This window comes from Monodelphis domestica, chromosome 1 (genome assembly GCF_027887165.1).
Source record: "Monodelphis domestica isolate mMonDom1 chromosome 1, mMonDom1.pri, whole genome shotgun sequence".
Lineage (NCBI taxonomy): Eukaryota > Metazoa > Chordata > Mammalia > Didelphimorphia > Didelphidae > Monodelphis > Monodelphis domestica.
In genome coordinates this window covers 115,872,485-115,893,608 of record NC_077227.1, presented here as the reverse complement: position 1 = coordinate 115,893,608, position 21,124 = coordinate 115,872,485, and the positions used below count along the sequence as shown (strand labels likewise).

General features: G+C 34.3%; 1 protein-coding gene across 3 annotated transcripts in view; it reads left to right on the top strand.

The window, feature by feature from the left end:
• SLF2 (SMC5-SMC6 complex localization factor 2) overlaps positions 1-20,469 on the top strand; it is a 58,625-nt gene extending 38,156 nt beyond the window's left edge. For 2 of the 3 annotated variants that reach the window (XM_007479164.3, XM_007479166.3), the window contains 9 exons: positions 2,597-2,702; positions 3,102-3,278; positions 4,725-4,822; positions 5,545-5,632; positions 6,695-6,826; positions 14,199-14,273; positions 15,402-15,488; positions 16,498-16,566; positions 17,862-20,469. In XM_007479164.3, the coding sequence (XP_007479226.1) occupies positions 2,597-2,702; positions 3,102-3,278; positions 4,725-4,822; positions 5,545-5,632; positions 6,695-6,826; positions 14,199-14,273; positions 15,402-15,488; positions 16,498-16,566; positions 17,862-17,897 (868 nt within the window). In that variant the 3' untranslated portion in view covers positions 17,898-20,469. Of the gene's footprint in view, positions 1-2,596; positions 2,703-3,101; positions 3,279-4,724; positions 4,823-5,544; positions 5,633-6,694; positions 6,827-14,198; positions 14,274-15,401; positions 15,489-16,497; positions 16,567-17,861 lie in introns of those variants that run through there. The other variant, XM_016428163.2, reaches the window with a different exon arrangement.
• The last annotated feature ends 655 nt before the right edge of the window (positions 20,470-21,124 follow it).

The window sequence follows — 21,124 nt, the reverse complement described above, 5'->3', positions numbered from 1 at the left end:
CTCCCCTATTAGTGTTTTTCCCTACAAGGTTTTTTTTTTTAATTATTATTATTAAAAATTTTTTTTTATTTAAAAATTTTAAATTTTAAAACTTAAAAATGTTTTCCCACATTTATCCTCCTTTTACAAATAAGGAACCTGAGGCTGGGAGAGGTTAAATTACTTGCCCCAGGACATATACTTAATAAACATTTTTGGGATTCGAATTCAGCTCTTTTTACTTTACGATCAGAACAAAATCTCACTCCCTGCATATTCATTTCATTTATCCTTCAAAGCCAAACTCTGATGTTTTTATCTCCAGTGAAGCCTTCATTTACTTCTTCAATCAGAAGTCACAGATTCTAGTAGAAAAGATCTCAGTTCCCTTTTCCTCCTATACTTCAGCCCTACCCTTCCTGAGTTCTTCTTCTATTTTTCCCTCCCCTTTTGTTATGCCCTCTGAAACTCTTTTGTTTAGAAAAAAATCCCCCTTATATTAGACTTAAAAAAAAAAACTCTTCCCTTCTGTTCTAGTATTAACTCTTAAGACTGAAGAGCAAGTACTAGGCAGATGGGGCTAAGTGACTTGCCCAGGGTCACACAGCTAGGTATATTAGACTTTTTACTTTCCAATTTTTTTCTGTCTTATACACACAGAAACATAGGTCCCCTTGTCCTTGTGACAGTTCATTAGTGGCCATCCTCTCTGGTGCTATAAGAACATACTCTGCCCCTCGCTGCCACTTATAGACCTTCCTCCCATTGTCACTCAGCAATTCCACCTTCTTTGAGTTTCATGGTATTCAACTTTATTGAGTGCCCTATCGGGATCTTGGTGGTATATTCTCTACTATCCTAGGTCATTCCTTTCTCAGAGAACTCAACACTGGTCTTAGAATCTTCCTCTTCATCCCACCTCTTGCCCTCACACTTAGATGTTTCAGTATGTTCTTTCAAATATCCTGGTTTCTCAATTCATTAACTACCTCAACTCCCACTTTCACTTCACCTCACGCACATACGTGAATCAGTCCTATTATCCCTGACCTGCAATTTACTACTACCTGCATGATCTTGCCTGATAAGGCTAGCATTAAATTGGCTGGAAGTCATTTAATATCCCTGAGCCTTCGTGTTCTTGTCAACTGAGAGGGTTGGACTAGATGTTATGGTTCTTTCTAGTTGTGAATCTTATGAATCATTGCTAATAATTGTTTGACCTATGATTCAGAACTCTGAAATTCATCTTTTTGGTTCTCAAGCTTCTCCTAAACTTACTCTTCTTCTTCATTATGATTTCCATTCACATACCTCTTCTTTGTACTCACTTTTTGAAATCTTGACCCTATAATAAGCAGACACTAAACTTCTCTTGGCCTCAGTTTCTTCATCTGCAAAATGAGGGATTTGATTGGCTAACTGCTGAAGTCCCTTCCAGCTCTAGATCTATGATCGTAAATTCCATCTTTTCTCATTTTTTTAACAAGTTGCTTAATCTCATTGCCTCAATTTCCTCAGCTGAAAAACGAGAATAATAATAGCACCTGTCTTCCAGGGTTCCTGTGGGGGCCAAATGAGATAATATAATTAAAAAATATATATTTTGCACAGTACCTCGCATAGGTGCTTGATGTATATTTCCACCCTGTTCTCACCCCATCTCTTAGAACCCTTTTAGTCTCAACTTGGGTATCACTTCTTATTCATTGCCTTCCTGATTCTCTCAGATTATTAGAACTCTCTCCCTCTGAAATTACTTTATATTAATTTTGTATATAATTTGTGTTTCTTATTTACTGGCTTCTATTTTCCCCTTCCCCAGTAGAGAGTAAGCTTCTTAATGGGCTGAATAGATTGATGTTTGGGGGGTTGTTTTTTGGTCTTTATGTGCACATTGCCTTATGTAAGGGGGAAAAACTCCCACAGTTCTTTCTCTGGATGCGGATAGCTTTCTTTCTCATAAGTCCCTCTGGATTGTCCTGGATCATTGCATTGCTGCCAGTAGGAAATAAAAAATCCCCTCATTTTCCAATTTTTTGCCACCACAAAGAACATGGCTATAAACATTTTTGTACAAGTCTTTTTCCTTGTTTGTTCTATTTTTAATAGCCTTAATTATTAGGAATTTTTTCCTTAAAACAAGCCTAAATCTTTCCTTTTTGCAAATTTCACTTGCTTCTTGCTCTGGGGCATGGATAAGATTTCTCTTCCAGATAATAGCTCTTGTATACTTGAAGACTGATATGATGGATGGTCTCACCAAAACTCCTCTTTTTCAAGCTAAACATTATCAGTTCCTTGAACCAATCTTTGTATAGCATATCCTGATTCTTCCCCAGAACTGAATACAGTACTCTAAATGTGATCTAGCTAAAGCAGACTATAAAGAATTAACTCCTTCCTTCATTCTGGACATTAGTATATTAGCCACTCGTTATACTTATAATGTATTCTATTTTAATTTTGTGTATCTAGTCCTAAGCTTCTTCTGAGGATCATATTTTTTTATCTTTCTCTACCTCATTTTGCCCTTCCTTGTCTTTATAAATGATCAATACAACTTTTGTTGAATGGATATTATAGGCATTTTATCCTTTTTTTGTTCATTTTTCAGTAATTCAGAGGTACAAAGTATATCTGAAGAAAGAGCAAGTGAAGATTCTATAGAAGATGCTGTTGTTTCATGTCTTCCAGAAACTAACATTTTAAATGTAGTTAAGGTAGGAAACTTGGCTTTTATCAGTAGAAGGGTCCTTTTTGTCTTTTTTAATTGCATCCAGTTTAAAATTCTACCTGGAAGAAATAACCTTTCTGGAGAAAACAGTGATAATGATGTTTTGCCTAAGTCATGAGTTTACTCAAGAGTATTTTAGATCATTATCATTGCCATTTTCAGATTATTATTACTCAAAAGACCTTTAATCAGTTCTTCAGGAGTCAGAACTTGATTAAGCAGAAATCTGTTTTTACCACTCACAACTTTGTTTGAGGTCTACCTGAGGGCCTCTAATCATGGCTAACCCTAATACATCAGAAATAACAAGGACTTTTTTTTTTTTAGGTAAAATATCTTCCCATAATAATTGAGTTTCATTTATTTTGTGATTGTGTGTTTTAAGTTCATAGGCTTGTGTACAGCTATATACCCAGAAGGTTACACAGATAAAGAAATAATCTTGCTGCTTTTAATGTTCTTGAAAATGAGTTTGGAAAAGCACCTGAAGCAGATTGCACTTGTGGACTTTCAGAGTCTCCTGATAAACCTATTGAGAAACTTTAGAGATTGGGACACAAAGGTAAGAGTTGAATCTACTAAAGAATATCATACTAGTTTGAGATTATGAGAGCAGAGATTTACTTTGGATGCAGATAGAATAAAAATATATTGTATTTTCAACATAACACTTGACATTTAGGTTTGGCAAACAAGGGATGAATCAGACATAGAGAAAGATTGATTATATTTATTATGTGTTAAAAGCATGAAAATTAAATCTTTTCCATAATGTTCAGTCAGAGATTATTAAGTTGAGGACCTCCTGAATGTTTAAAAGATTTGTATAATTGTATTACAGCATAAATGGTTTCCTTCATAGTCCTGTATATTTTACATATTTATAAATACTATTCTGAGAAGAGGCCTTATAAGTTTTAACAGATTATCAAAAGGGGGTGTTCTACAATAGGAATGTCAAACATTCAGTCTATAAAACTCCCCAGTGCATTCTGAATTAGGTTGAAATGTACCTGGGAAGCGTTTATCAAAATAAATAAAAATATTATGAAACATAACATTACATTTTGAAATTGTCAATATGCAGCTCACAGAGGTATAGATTATGTATAGATTAGTGGCCCTCATTTCTATTTGAATTTGATAACACAGCTCTACTATGCAAAAACAAAAGACTCAAGGGATTTCCATCCCAGATTTGTTGGTTTATGTGGGAAAATAGTTTTGGAGGAACTTGTATTTATGAAATTTTGGGTATGGAGTTATAGTACTGAAGATTACTTTATTCTCTCTAGAACACAAATTGATTTGAGAGAAAGAAGTCATAAATGGAAGAAGAATTTTGTTGATCACAACACAGGACTAAGCTGAAGGCAGGAACACTAGGTTCATCTTAGGAGCATCTAGGGAGCATAGTGAATTAGAGCATCAAGCTTGGAGTCAGGAGGACCTGGGTTCAAATCTGTCCTCAAATACTTCCTAGCTCTGTAACCCAGGCCAAATCACTTTAACCCCATTTGCCTAGCCCTTCTGTCTAGGACATGAAGTTTTTATTTGTTTTTTAAACCCTTACTTCACATCTTAGAATCAATATTCAGTATCAGTTCCAAGGCAGAAGAATAAGACCTAGACAATTGGGGTCAAGTGACTTGCCTAGGGTCATACAGCTAGGAAATATCTAAGACCAGATTTAAACACAGGACCTCCCATATCTAGGCCTAGTTCCCCATCTACTGAGCCACCTAGCTGCCTCAGATAAGGGTTTAAAAAAATAAAAAAGACCAGGTTTGTCTTAGTAAAGCACTTTAACTCTTCTGTGAGGAGTTAGTGAGGATACTTTTAAGTGCTTTTTCATAATGGATTGGTTTTAAAGTAGGGATTTGGGTTTGGGGCAGAAGGTTAGAAATAACATAACTTTAAGTCAATATAAATGGACTTTTGGATGGTTATTTCCAAAATGATAACCATCATGAAATGTAATACTTTAAAAAAAATCTTTGCTTTTTAGATGCCTGAACTTTGCATGGCTATAAGTGAGTTGTCCTCTCATCATCACAACCTTCTGTGGTTGGTACAGTTTGTCCCTAACTGGACATCACGTGGAAGGTATTTGAGACTATGGGTAGGGGGAAAAGAAAAAGATTTTAATAGCATTTGTATAAGCTTCTTGGGAGGAGGTATCTTTCTGTTCTTGGGACTTATTTCCTAGACCTTGGCACAGAGCTAAATAAATTAAATAAATGCTTGTTGATAGTGCTTCTCTCTCTCTCTCTTTTTTAATTGTTAATCATCATTTCTGAATGGCAGATCAGAATCATTTCTCTTCTAACTATGATAATACTTGGATCCAGCAAGAACTTTAGCCTGTTGTTTAACCCAGGTTATTTGCTGCCTGGACTCTGGTTCTGGAAGTCATTCTTGACTTTATGAAACATTTATGTAAAATGTTTCCTGTTTTATATCTATAGCTCTTAAACATATTGAATCCATTTTAAAATTGGAATAAATTAGGGACTAAGAAAAATCATGTTTTTTTTTTAATTTTCACCTCTTTTTTCACCAAAAATATTACTAAAAATAAGTGTTGGGGGACAGCTAGGTGGCTCAGTGGTTTGAGAGCTGGACCTAGAGATGGGAGGACCTGAGTTCAAATATGGCCTGAGACACTTCCTAGCTGGGCTAGTCACTTAACCCCAATTGTCCAACTCTTAACACTTTTCTGCTTTGGGAACTGATATTTAGTATTGATTCCAAGACATAAGGTTAGGATTTTGGGTTGTGTGGGTTTTTTTTTATGTAAATGCAATTAAAATTTTTTTTTATTTTAGGCAGGTGAGACAGCATCTCAGCCTACTGATTATTGCTAAATTTCTGGATAAGAAACCTGAAGATATACCCAGTGCCAGTGATATGCAGGTATTTATTTAGCTATTGGCTGGTTTGGGGTTTAAGGATTCACTTTTGAAATTTTAAAAGCCTAGAATTTCTTTAAATTGTTACAGCTGTTTTGCTTCTTTTGGAGGATACTAAATAGCTTTTTTAAAAAGCAGCAAAATTTATTATCCGTTGTTGATTCATGGTGTGTGCCATGACATAAGAATCTAACTTTCCTGCCTTTCAATGCTGTAGTGCCTCTCTGTCTTTTTCTACAAAAAGTAATAGAAGAAATTTCAGATTAAGCCATAACCCAATGGAAAATGATTTAAAAACTTGAGATTTATCTATAGTGGTAGATCTTTGGTTCTTTGTGTTAGGAATGAGTATACTTCTGTTTGAATTCATAAATACTTTGTGACAGCTAGCGTCTGTGTGGCTTTGAGATAGGAATAATTGACCGATACGATATAACTTTGCATGAAGTTAAATTCTGGAGCCCCATATGCTTCTGGACTCTTCAAAAGAGCTATTTTATAGTTAAGTGGTATTTGCCCCCACTGAAGGAGAAATGGGAAACAACTGGCTGGGATTCTTGCAAGTGAAAACTAAAACTACATTAGTAGTTAACTCAGAAACTTGGTAATCAATTTTCACATTAAAGAGGTTTAGTGATTATATATTCCACTTCAAGGTTGCCTATCCATTACCTGATTCATGGAAATTTTTTTACTCCCTATAAAAATAAAACCTTCATGTAAGTGTATAATAACTCAAATATTACCTTTTTAGCCATCTTCCCCATTCAAACATTTGTCCTTAAATTTAAAAACTCATTTTTCTAACTCAAATTCTCATTTGAGATATTGAGACCTTTTAAGGAAGAGATAGTCATTAATGGACAATATACACATATGTATATAGAAGGTACCTCTGGGGAGGAAGAGTGATATAATGCCACATATAATATTCTTATCATGTTATTACTACTATTATTATAAATTAGAATTACTAATAAAGAGGACAACTTAAAAAAGACAACACAGAGAGCAGTGGCTGGTGTATTACTGATATTTCACTTTTCCTGTATCTTTCCTTTGGCAGATGTCTCTCCTTTGTCAGTACCTCGTACAAATGAAGCCTTCTGATTTGCTAAGGAAAATGAAAGCAAAGAAAGATGGTGAACAGCAGAATAACCCTACCAAAGATTGTTCAAGTCTAGACCTCGAGCAACAAGTATGTTTTAAGACCACATTATCTAATAAGAATACATTTCTCTTCACCCTTTTCTACAGAAGTGGGGGACTTTGAAAATGGAATACTAGGTATACTATCAGATTTGTGTGCTGTTGTCAGACTCAGTAGATCTAGTGTTATTAGTTTAGCTAAAAATTTTTTTTCCCTTCTCTTAATCTTTATTGTTAGGAATGGTTTTCTGGGTTTGGGATAGAGAAACAAAAGTGATATAAAAATAAGATCAATAAAACCTTATTTTTAAGACTAAATTATTTGGAAGCAGCAAGTTTGGCTTTCATAATAATAAATGAATTTCAAAAATTGCTTTGAAAGTGAATGATACTTTTCCATGTATTTCTGCCATTAATTTTTTTTAACCCCTACCTTGTGTTTTACAATCAATACTTTATATTGGTTCCGAGGCAGAAGAGCAGTAAGGGCTTGACAATGGGGGTTAAAGTCCATCTCATAAAAGATTGTTTCTTATTGACTCTTAATTTACTTCTCCCAAGAAGATTTTGTGACCTATATTTCCATTTAGCTTTAGCTTCCTTTTGTCTTATGGTTTCCTTTACACTGAAATTGTCAAGGTGAATATGATGTAGTTCCTCTTGTGGTATGTTCATTTGTTGGACAATGGATGGAGTCACTGTACCAAAAGTTAAGTTTAAATATTATCCAAAAATGACTAATTCTTAATATCTTCTTGTCCTTTTTTCTGCCACTTGATTACCTTTGAAGTTGAAACATAAAGGGGCTAAAACAAGACTAAGGGACATTTTTTGTTTGTCTTTAATAAAGAGGTTTTGCTATAGCCAAGCAATTTATTATGATTTAGCTTCCCTTTTCTTGAATATGCTGTTCCTCAGAAAACTGACATGGTCTATTGTCAATATTGTGCTTAAAGCCATTACAGCATAGTAGAATCTGCCAGAGATTGTGTCCCATTGACATAACTTTATAGAAGGTAAGGTCACAACTCTGTGCTATGAAGCATTAAAGACTTTCTGAAATAAAATATATAGCTACTACCACCAACATTAAATCTTTATATTGAAGCCGAGGTCTTGCTTTAAGAAAAGCACTTAATTGAAGCCAGAGTAATATTTAGAAGAAATAAAAGGGGTATGTAATTAAGTATTATATTGTTTATTACTGACAATAAATATTATAATATTTGGGGAAAGGAAGGAAGGATGCTCAGGTGCTTGAATAAAGAGTGACTGATCGGATGTGTGATTAGCAGAGGTATTATTCAGGATGTTCAGAGGAACATGGGAATGACAAATGAGAATGTTGTATGTTGGAGGTTAACTATTTGAAAATGGTATAGCTAAGGTAGTGGGTACATGTCACGGTGTAGTAGGAAATAGGAGCAGGTAGAATAGTATCATATTGAATGGACATCAAAACCAGGTGGAAATTTAAACTTGATTAGATATTAGAGGTTATTAGGCAGAGGAATGACAAGCAAAACCATGCTGTATGAAAATTAATCTGATTACTGAAGGGGTGAGCCAAGATGGTGGAGTAAAAGGCAGGTACCAAATTCCCCTCTAAACAACTTTAAAATAATGTTCCAAAATGAATCCTAGAGTTGGAGAACCAATAAAAGGACACAGTGAAACAATTTTCCTGCCCAAGACAACTTAGAAGTTTGGCAAGAAAAGTCTTTTACTAGAGTGAGAGTGGGAAAAATCCAATAGACTGTGCCTGGTAAGCCAGCAACAGGCCTTAGGGATGACTGAATTGGCAGTGGCAGCTTCTATAACTCAATCCACAGATGAGAATCTGTGATCCTTTTAGGAGACTCAAAGGGATCGTTTTAAATATAACCAGCTTATAAATTGCAATAATTTGTGGATAAAAGGAAAAGAAAATAAAACCAATAATGGCTACACTGACAAAAAGCTAATTAGGGGGAAGTCCCCTTTGGTAAAATAGTATACATTCAAAATAAATGCATTCAACCCCCAAAGTTCAAATTTGCCATATCTCAAATTTCACTCTGGATCTTCTGGTACAGCATGTGGTCTCTGCAGGCATCTTCACGGTGCTTTCTCCAAACAGTTCACTTTCTGGGTTCAGGGAGGTAGCAGGTTTCTTTTCCAAAATTACTCTCAAAAGAATTTAAATTTTGCATTATAGAATGATAATACAGTCATCCTCCCCCCACCCCAAGGAAGATGGTGACAAACACAGGGATCCCTCAGGGATACATTGCTGAGTTTTTGAGGTATATGAATCAATTGGCAAAAGAAAATAAAAAATATCAAAAAATCCAAATAAGAAAAATTAACTTGTGGATGAAATACAAAATATCAAAGCCTTATGTCTAAAAAATATAAGTAAGGGAAAAACAAACCTATAACAGGACATTTAGCCAATCAATATCTAGGACTACAGAAAGTTTGCCACACTATGAAAGACAGAAAAGGGACTAGATTATGGGAGCCAGGTAGGAGCTAAAGTGAGGTGCTTGATATAATGTAGGATAAGGAAGACTTGCCCCTGACATATGTCAAAAACAGCCACAACCTCGAACCCCAAACAAGTTCAAGTCTTCTTGTCTTGGCTCAAAATTTCATGAATACTAACTACTGGGATTGGTTGGTCTCTTTGACCTTGTGCTCTCTTCCCACTATGCAGGTTTATGCTTCTTTGGCACTGTTCAATGGCTCTTTTTGTATTCCCTTCTTCTGGAATCAGACACAATCATTAAGCAAAGTCCCACAATTTTTTAACAATCAGTGGCATCATTTTTATAGTCTAAAGTTTTTTGAGTATTCATTGACATTAGGGCAAATGTATTTTAAACTTATATTACTACAAAATCAAAAAAATGTTAAAGAGAAATCTTCTCAAAACTCTTGACATGTGCTTCAAATACAAAAGGCTAGGGGGAAAAACCTCAAATACCATATTGCACACGCAAGGAAAAACAATAATAAAAAAGTTTTAAAAGTAAAAAATATGTAGCTTACAATCAGTGACACTGTGTCAGCCAAGGAGAGGTAGAATGCAAAGGTTCCTCACTAAAAATGAGATTCATTTCCCTTTTTAACTTGGCCATGAACCACTGTGTGAGTGCAAATGATTTTCAAAAAGTTAACAGCTTTATAAAATGGAGGTACAGTAGCTAATACACATTTAAAGTACCAAAAATTCACAAAATTCACAAATAGCCCAGTTAATGACAATAACAAACACACACACTATCATATAGGATTCACATGAGTTGCTGTATATGGCCACTTGCTGTTTGACATTTTAAAAATTCCGTGAACTGATAGATACTTGTCACAAGTTTTACAGATGTAGCAAATCTTACAACTTTGGCAACAAAATCTATTACTGTCATTATTCCAAAATTTGGCAGAAAAGCCTAGGATAAAACACAAACCTCTCTATTGCTGATGAAAAGCTTTTGGGGTCTAAAATGTCACCAAGAATTCTAGATTATTCTGGTGGACGTAGATTAAACTAAAGAGTTAAACCATCAGAAACTTACTTTGGCTTCATGCTTTATATAAAACTTTTATGGCAGGAACTTCTATTTTGTTCTCTACTTTTTAATTCAACATTTCCTTTAAAATATGTACACACACACCCATATACATAAACATATATACACACACACCCCATCCATTCAGAAGCTACTATTTATTAAAAATAATTTCTGAAGACCCCGTAGAATTAATTTAAATTCTTAGCTCATTAAATTAAATTCTCTAAAGATTGTATACAAGTTGTAACCAGTTTGGTTTTTTTTTTATGAAGTCCATCCATCATCATCATCTATGTGACAATTTAACAAAGGCAAAAAGGAAGAAAAGGATGTTTAGGCAACATGTGACCTTGATGGATCTAGTGACAAGGTTTGGGCAGGTTAACTATGGGTTTGTACAATGATATTTTGTTCAGTACAGTCATAGGGGAAAGGTACAAATCAAAATCATATAACAGAATATATTGATTAGATTAATATATGAACTTAAAAGAAACAAAATTAAAACTTAAAACAATCAAGAAACTACAATAAGCTTTGTCAGGGTATAGGCAATGAATTCAAAAATCCTTTTCTCCAGTTCTAATAGACTTCTTCATTATTATGGAGGGGAATAAATTCAAAATAGTTAGCAAGCAATAAACTTCCATATATCCTTAAGATTCATTCCTCTTCCCAGTATTTACCATCCATTTGCATTTCTTTTGTCACCCCTCTGGAGTTCTCATACACACATTGGGCAGAATTTCCATTCTGCATGTTGAATATTTAAGATTTTCAAAACTTTGTCAAAATATTCCAGTTTGGTCTGAAATTTAAGCAGCCTAGCTTGTTGCTGAATATTCTGAAGGAGAAATAAATTAAGTGGGAAATCTCCAATGAAAATAAAAACTACCAGTAAAAGAATTAAACAGAACCATTGTAAGCTTGTCACCTCTTCCAACTCAAACTGTTGTTTCAGAGTTTCAAGCATGCTTCCTAATAGCATTATTCCTCAAAAAAAAAAAAGTAGAATGGATCTTGTTTACAGAGAAAACAAACTAGGAGGCTTCTGTTCCTTCGTGGTCACCAAATATGAGAATTAAAATTAATATACAATAATTCAAGTATTATGTTTATAAGATTTATTAAAATAGAAACTAGAGTTAAAAGGGAACTAACCAACTCAAGCCATGAGAAAGTAAAAGAAAAAAGGGAGGAGTCACAGAAAGTTATAAACCATAATGTAAACGAATGTAAATGAAGGGGAAGGGATGTTGGGAAATACAAAAGGAATTCCAAGAAATGCAGTTCAAAGGTAGAAAATTTTCACTTATAATATAAGGGCAGTTAGAAAGAGTAGACATAGAGAGCATGGGTGTAGAAGTTGACTATGATGACATAATAACTAAAAAAAGTAGAATTTAGGAAGAAAAGGGTTTACTGATGAGTTAATCTTTTTTTTTTTTTAATGAAGGTGAGAGAGGAATGTACTAGGAGAAAGGGGAAAGGAAAGGGAGAATAGGGTAAAAAAGGGAGTGCAAAAAAACAATTTTTACAGTGGAGGGGAAGATTAGTAGAGAACATATAACACTTGAACCTTACTCTCATCAGAATTTGCTCAAAGAAGGAATAACATACACATTAAGTTGATATAGAAATCTATCTAGCCCTGGAAGGGAGTAGGAGGGGAAAGGGACAGGAAAAGAAAGGTGTGGGAAAGTAAAACAGATTGGGGAAGTGGTGGTCAGAAACAAAATGCTTTTGTGGTGGGGCAGAAAAAGGATGACAAGCAGGGGGAAATGGAATGTAGGGAAATACACACAAATCATAACTACAAGGGAAAAAATTTACAGCAAGTTTCTCAGATAAAGACCTCATTTCTCAAATATATAGAGAACCGAATCAAATTTATTAAAATCATGCCATTCCCCAATTGTCAAATGATATGAACAGGCAGTTTTTATTCAAAGAACTTAGTTATGTGTAAGAAAAAGTGCCCCATTTAAAAATTATTAGAAAACTGCAAATCAAAGCTATCACCTCACATCTATCAGATTGGCTAATATGACATAAAAGGAAAATAATGAATGTTGGAGGGGAAGTTGAAAAACTGCACTGTTGGTGAGCCAACTGCTCTGGATAGCAATTTGGAACTATACCCACCAAACTATAAAACTATGCATCCCCTTTGATCTAGCAATACCACTCGTAGCTCTATATCCCAAAGAGATTTTTTTTTAATGAAAAGGATCTATATATGTAAAAATATTTATAATAGTTCTTTTTGTGGCAGTATAGAATTAGATATTTAAGGGTTGTCCATAAATTGGGGAATTGCTGGAATGTTCCATAAAAAATAACAAGCAAGATGCTTTCAGAAAAACCTGGGAAGATTTTACATGAACCAATACAAAGTGATATGAGCAGAACCAGGAGAATAGAGTATACTGTAAGAATAATATTGTACAGTGATCAACTGTGAATGACTTAACTATCCTCAGCAATATAGATCCAAGACATTTCCAAAGGATTTAGAATGAAAAATGCTATCTACCTTTAAAGAAAAAACTAATGGAGTCAATGCAGATTGGAGCATACTATTTTGTTCTTTTTCTCCCCATTGGTTTGTTTTCTTTCACATGACTAATATGGAAATATGTTTTGCATGATTGCACATGCATCTCTATATTAAATTGCTTGCCTTCACAAAGAGAGGGAAGGGGAAAGAGTGAGAAAGAATTTGAAACTCAAAATTTTTAAAAACTTATTAAAAATTGTTTTTACATGTAATTGGGAAATAAAAAAAATTAAGTACACAAAAAAAAAGAAAAATAAGTCTGTGCTGTGTAACCAGAAGCAAGGGTATATAATATTAGTGCTTGAACTATATTGTTAGAAGAAGAGAATGAAGGAATGAATGAAATAGTCTGAAAGAGATTAAAAGGCCGAACAGATTGGATATATGTAAATAGAAAGCAAAGAGTTATTGGAAACTCTTGAGGTTTCTTGCCTTCTAGAAATATGCAGCCAGTACCACCGACAAAAAAAGTTGCAAAATGTATCTGATAAATTTGAGGTGAGGGTACCCATTTGAAGTTGTATCCTATAGACAAGGAAAAAAAGGCATGAGAAGTCAGCCTGGAAATGTAGATTTGGGAATAATCAACAAGGGGCTTAATAAGTTTTCATTAGAAGGATACTTGCCTTCCTATTTTTTATCTTTTGGTAATGTACAATTGAGTACCTTGTGAATTTAATTTTCATAGATTGTAGTCTGTCTAAATCCTTTAAACCTGGTCTCATCTTCGATACACACACCTTGTATTCCTCTAGAATTCCCTATTTCTGTTGATGAGAATGCTATTTTCCTAGGTGCTCAGACTTAAACCACAAAGTCATCTTTGACTATTCCTTTTTCTTCACTACCCACATCCAGTTAGTTGTCACATTCTCAATTTGGTCTCCACAACATCTCTCAAATCCAATTCTTCCTTTCTCCTCGTACTGCCACCCTCTTATTAGTTCAGGCCCTCTTTACGTCTTGCCTAAACTATTCTAATATCTTCGTATGACTTTTCTTCCTTCCAGCCCATCTGTCACACAGCTGGCAAAATAACCTTCCTAATATACAGGCCTATAACTCCCTAATTGTTTAGATAGGCTAAGAAGTCAGTAATGTATTTAGTCATTTAATATTCTCTGATTTTTAATGTGTTTTATATGTGTTTGTATGTGGTCCCCCTCCCTTCTGCCTTCCCACCATTTTCCTCCCTTCCCCCTTCTCCTCTCCCCCCTTCTAGGAACAACATATTGGTCTGTCAGATTTTATATGTGCCCTTTTTTTTAACCCCAAGGTGACTAATTATATTAATTATTTTCTAGGTATATTACCTGACCTATGTGCTCCTTCACTTAGTCAGCGAAGTTAGTTCCTATTCTTTTCCTTTTCAAAGAAGGGTAAGGAATCTTTAATATTTTTTAATGTAGCATCCACAAGTATAATTTAATTAATTTCACTGGTAGAGAAACTATAAAACTTAATTTTGGTTTGCTTTCAAGCATGAGCTTTTAACCTGGAGTTCATAAACATTAAAAAAAAAAAAACTTGATTGATTTCCTTTGTTATTTTATGTATTTAAAAACATTCTGAGACAGGATCCATGGGATTTCACTAGACTGCCAAAAGAGTCTATGACACAAAAAAGGTTAAGAACCCCTATTTTAGAGTTGGTCACAAAATGTCAGATGGTGGAAGCCATCTTATCAAAAACTAGATTTTGTAGATTATTTTCTTGTAATTAATGTCCTTAATTTAATTTTTAATCTGCCTTATTAACACTGAAGTTGAATCTACTTTTATACCATTGTAAGATGTAACATATTATTATCCTATTATGGAATAAAGTAATATTCATAAATTTTTACAAACCAGATTTGGATCAAGTTGAAAATATACTTTGCCCTTCTTTAAACAAACAAGATCACAGTAGTTTAGTAAACTTTGATCTCTCCACTCTCCTGACTGGGGCATGATGAACTAATACCAAACTAAATCAGTATTTAATGTGTTTGTATAGATTAACAAATTCTAAAAAAGTGAACTTAAAAACTATAGTTAACTTCCCAAGAAATTCGCTGTGAGAGGTCTTTTATTAATAAAAGCGGTTATGTTTCTGGAGGGAAACTGATCATTTATTGATGCTTGAATGTTCCTTGGAGAATGGGCTGAATACATCTCATATTTCTGAGAAATTCAGCACCTACTCTGAGCTCCAGATCTACTTTCCATTAATGTTTTCAGGATTAAGAGCTATTCAGAATGACTACTTTTATTTTTGGCTATTTTTCTATATTAACTAGCAAGTAACCATAATAGCCCTATTGTCTTGGCAGTCACGCTCTCACTGATAGGACACAGTTTAGGTATGATTGTTTTGGCTGATTAACATTAGAAATTGAAAACTGGCAGATGATAGATTTGAAAATTATTGTCATTTGATCTGGCACATTGTATAACTTTGCATCTTTTGATAGTTTATGCTTAAGAATTAACTTGCTTAAATCCCTTATCTTTGTTTCATGTAGAAATATTTGCTGCAGCTCTGTCGTTATCTGGAAAAGCACATAAGGTGTTGTATCAGAGAAGATGCAAGATTTTTTCATAGGACAAAGGTAAGTTTTTGTCTTACTGATGGTAGTGGATACTTTTAAAAATATGTATACATGTTTATTAAAAACTCAGAGAATATTCTTTAATCCTAAATCCACATTTAGTGGCTATTTATACTTAATATTTGTTGCTTTTTGTTTTTGGATAGTCTGAAACTATATAATAATGTGCATCATATGCATAACTTTTACACTGTAAATTAACTGGCAAAGTTTGTCCAATGTAGAAGTGATGACTGAATTTTTGTATTGAGTTACAGTTTTTCAAATACATGTTGGGGATAGCTTTTAGTACTAGAATAGAAAGCCTTACTTTCAGGAACACATTCTTTTGAACACTTACTGGAGTTACTGGTCCGTAGAACTTGTGGTTGGTGCTGACAGACAGGTTCAAAGAGGACCACCCAATGGCTTTTTTGAAGTAGAGAATCTGAGTCCAAGTTGGGGCCAGAAGCCCCTCTTTTATTTACTCAGAGTGGAGAGTGATAGAAATGTTCTGGGGAATTGCTTCAGAGGATGGTCTTGCTGAAATGGCAGGTTTCATGCTTTCCCTAAATTTATCTACCAGAAGAGAAAGTAGCAACTTATTTTAAATGAAATTAAATCTACTAAATTCCAGATGCTGAAAAAGTTCATTTCTGAACTGAAAAACAACTACACAAAGTTGTCTAACATTGATCTCATTTAGACATTTGAAACTTTTCATAATAGTTACTGCATTTCAGGTGCTAATTAGCAAACAGTGATGTTAATTGGTGTGAGGATTTAAAAGAATGGATCAATTTCACTCTGGTACAGTGTCTGCACAAAGATTAATTAAATATGTGCATTTTTAATTTGGAGAGAAAAAAACACAATATTTGGATTGCTTTTTAGTAATAGAAAAAGTCAAGCTGGAAAATACATTGCCTAATCCCTCTATGCTGAAACTGGGGCATCCTGGGAGACCTTTTGCCTCTCACAACCAAGATTATCCTTTCAATGAGTTTTTTTGTTTGTTTTTGTTTTAAAGGTAATAGATTTAGTTGCTATAATACATGGAAAATGGCAAGAAATGATCCAAAATTCTCTGCCTACTCAGGTAACATTTTACTATGTAGTTGTTTTTCTTAATGCTTTATTATTGCATATTATTTAAAAGATGATTCATAGCACCAGGGATTTTAGTTTGTTTTTAGGAATAGTGTGTAAGGGAACACTTCTTAGGAACTGTGTTGCTGAACATACAAACAGTTTACATTAAAAACCAGGTGTATTTAAATTTAAATCACATTTCACTTTAGTACTTTGTAAAATGCTCTGCTCAAAGGAACCTTGCCATAATTACTTAATGCCTTCTTGTCTGGTGTGAGATTATTTGGGCGCATGTATATTATATTGAAATTACAAAAACACAGATGGGAGTCTTCATAGATAATGACTAAGAAAAAGTGAGCTCATACTATCTGACATTTTGATGCTTTTAATTTTGCTGCTGTTCTTAAATAGGTGACCTAATAAGCCATGCATTTCCTTATAAAGAAAAGCCTTTGTATATTTAACTATTATTCTCATAGGAAAATTGATGAAATATTTAACTGCTTTTTTTACTTTCTGATATCTGATCTTTTTGTTTTTAAGGCCAACAGTACTTATACAAAAATAGTATTGCTACAGATGGGAATTTATTTCCAAAGATTCATGTTAACCCACTTGCCTTTTTTTTTTAATGTCCTTATTGACCCTTCTTTATATATATGGTGTTATGGGGAAAAAAATAATGCTCATAGCCCATACTTATTTATTATTAAACTACCACCATTTGAATATGGACACTGATTACAAAGTTGTAGGGAGGCAGTATGATGCCACACTCTTATAGCATGCACCTTTCTCTTCAAAGCACTTAATTTGTTTATAGTTAATCTGATCAATTATCTTTTTTTTCTCTTTAAATTTTTATTTGGTCATTTCCAAATATTATTCATTGGAAACAGATAATTTTCTTTTCTTCCCTTCCCCCCCCGCACCCCACCTCTCCCATAGCCCATGCACAATTCCACTGGGTATCACATGTGTTCTTGATTCAAACCCATTTCCATGTGGTTGGTATTTGCATTAGAGTGTTCATTTAGAGTCTCTCCTCAGTCATATCCCCTCCACCCCTGTAGTCAAGCAGTTGCTTTTCATCGGTGTTGATCAATTGCCTTAATGAAGAGTAGCGAATACATTTAATCTGTATCAGGTTGAAGAAGTAAGAGAATTTGAAATTTAAAATTTAAAGAAAATTAATGTTAAAAATTGTGTTTACATGTAATTGGAAAAACGTTATTATTTTTTAAAGAGTAGTACATAATCTGACTAAGCTTTTCTTCCCTTCCCATTGTTTCTTTTTAGGGAAAACTGCATGACTTCTGGGTACCGGATTCTTAATTGGAATAGCTAAAATGTCGACCCAGGAGAAATTAAACAGGACAAGAGACTTTCCTGAAAATAAATAGAAAATGTAGACAGACTTACATAGAAACATTTCTGCGAGGGAACAGACAAGAAATATGCCATTTGAATACAGACTCTACAAGACCATGTGTAAAACATCAACCTTGAATGGGATTGTCTGATCTTTTTACAGGTGATACTAAAACCATAACTTAGTTTCTGTTTTAGAAACAGAACACACGTCTGATAATACAGTGTATTGTTTATGAATGTACTTTTAAAAAAAACTCATCAGATCACTGATTTATCCTGTCCTCACAAATTACCCAAAGTCCTGAATTGTCGATGCTAAGAATTTGGATATATTTGCCAAGATCATGCCTGTTGCTATCCCTTTTCCAGATCTCTGGATTGTAACTACTTACAAGGTGTGTGAGCATGAGAACAATTCACTGCACTTGAAAATTGCAGGCTGCTCTTAATGTTTATAACACTGGGGTGCTAGCCTTTGGTTTAAAAGATATGTTTCTATTAATGTCCTGGTGAACCAAAGGACCTTTGATAATAACAAAATTTTTGACAACTCTTAGTAGTTTAATTAAAAGAGGTTTTTTAAGACCTTCAGTTTCTATTTACAATTACTTTCTAAAACTGAATGCCAACTAGATATTTGGTTATACATAATTGGGTTATGCAACTCTGTACTGTATGACTCTGATGAGACAATAATCCAAACAGAAAATCTAGGAAACCACTTTTCTTTCTTTACAAAGATTAAAAAAAAATACTTCGTTCCTACAAATGAAGGCATGGAAGAGAACATTTTCTGTGAGTATTACCATTGAAAAATAAGGTGGTTTAAGTAACTTCAGCCTCTTTTGAGTATTGGTACAGTGAACATTATTGTACCACAGATCAAGTTTAGCCTTCTTTGTAGAATGGGATTTTGCATTTTCACCCAAGAATCCCCTCTCTCTCTCTCTCTCTCCCTCTCCCTCTCCCTCTCTCTGTCTCTGTCTCTCTATCTCTCTGTCTCTCTGTCTCTCCCTCTCTCTCTCTCTCTCTCTCTCTCTCTCTCTCTCTCTCTCTCTCTCTCTCTCTCTCTCCCTCTCTCTCTCTCTCTCTCTCCCTCTCTCTCTCTCTCTCTCTCTCTCCTCTCTCTCTCTCTCTCTCTCTCTCTCTCTCTCTCTCTCTCTCTCTCTCTCTCTCTCTCACACACACACACACTCTCACACTGTTATTAAATCTTCAAGATTTTGTTACAAAATGTCCATCTTTGGTGTAAAAAATAAAAAGATTTTATTTGGATTTGTGCCAAGGCTCCACTGATGCTAGACATATATCAAAATACAAAGACTTCCATTAAGTATAATGCTCTTTTGATAAGTTATGTGTAATTTTACAAGTGTTCATATTTTCCTTATTCACCATTGTGTAAAGTGTACATATTCCTCAGTAAAAAGTATATGTCTTTGATTTTGTGTAATTAGAGCATGTAAATATTTTCTTATCATGTGCACTGAAAGGATTTGATGGGATTGCTTAGGGAAGGAAGGATGGATTTTTTAGGTATTTGATTTTTTTAAATTAGCCCTTTTGTACTGCAGTTTCAAGCACATAAGTTGTTAGACCTATGGCTTTTTAACCACTTTGGACAACTTTTATTTAATGATTCTCATAAAAATAAATTATTTTAAACTTTTAACTTCTGTAGCAGAAGGGATTATTACATATAGCATTAAAAAAAAAACAGGGTTAAATAACTAAAAGCCACTATTCTAAAATAGGCAATTCAACTTCAGTGTCTAGATCATAAGATTCAATTAGTGTACATGAAAGACCCCCTCCATTGCTGAAAGTTTCAGGACCTGTTTTAGTACACTGAGTCTTACTTTGCCAGCCAGATGATATGTCAGGCATCATTTATTAAGCACTTACCATATATGTGCCCAGCAGTGTACTGGGTGTTGGGGATTTAAACAGAGTTACAGAGTAGCCCTCTGTACTCAAGAAGCACGCCTTATAATGGGGGAATCTGCATGTAGATATCTTGAGATAATAAATGTAATACAATGGGAGAGACCTCAGAGGCCATCTGGTCCAACTCCCTCATTTGTCAGAGGAGGAAACTGAATCCTAGGGAGAAGACAGCAGATCACCCAAGGTCACACAGGCCCAGGAGCTGAGCCCAAGTTTTTTGGACTTCTGAATCAGGGTTCTTTGCACTGCACTGCCTGCTTCTCACCTTCTTGAGACCACAAGTTTTGCCTGAGTGTACTCCTGAGATGGATTTGCAAAGAATCAAAATTTGCCAGAAGTGTAGAGCGAATGTAATAGTGGTACTAGAACACTTAGCTCCTGACTTTGAGGATTGTTTCCAAAGGAAAGCCTCCCAAAGAAGCACTGTCATAAAACCTGCAGCTTCGTTAGGCTTTGCAAAGTTTTCACCAGTTAGTGTTGTTTGGTAAAATTAAGTGTTCTAGAAACTATAAACTATCTAATTTTCTGTCTACTCATTGTCTGTATTGCAAGCAGAAATTGAATAAATGTTTTTGCATTTAAGTAACTGACTTTTCTAAGCTGATTTTTGTCTTTGTGTTTAATAGAAAATATAACTTCCTCTTACTGAGGTTATATTAATGTGTATATGTACATGAAAAATCCATTTAGCAGTATCCAGTGAACCTGTCAGAAAATACTAAGTGAGAGGTTAGTGTGTTAGAAAAGATTTTGTGTATTTGTTGATACTATTTTAATCACAAGAAAGATATTTAAATTTGATTTGCAGAAGTCACTCCAGATGTGTAGGATGGAAAATAGTATCTGAATCAGTATTCTCTGTTGATAAGAGGTCAAGGGTTAGCACAGAGCTTGCCAACTTAGGTGCTTTTGATGGATGTTCAATTGAATTAAAACCTGTGTCAATACAAATATAGTTGATGGAAAGAATAATTAATGAAAGTTACAGAGAGGTCTCATTAGACAGACATGACCCTTCAGGAGCTCCTGATCTAATGAGGGAAATAATCTGTGCAGACTATAAATAGGATTAATAGGACATAATGTATAGATGGGAGGCATTAGAATTAGAGCTATTGAGAAAGGTTTCCTTTAGAAGTTGGGACTTGAAGTAAAGCCATGAGAAAGCCAGGAGGCAGAGCTGATTTTGTTTTGTAAAATACAAGAAGTCTTAATGTCAAAGATTTACTCATGACTGTGCT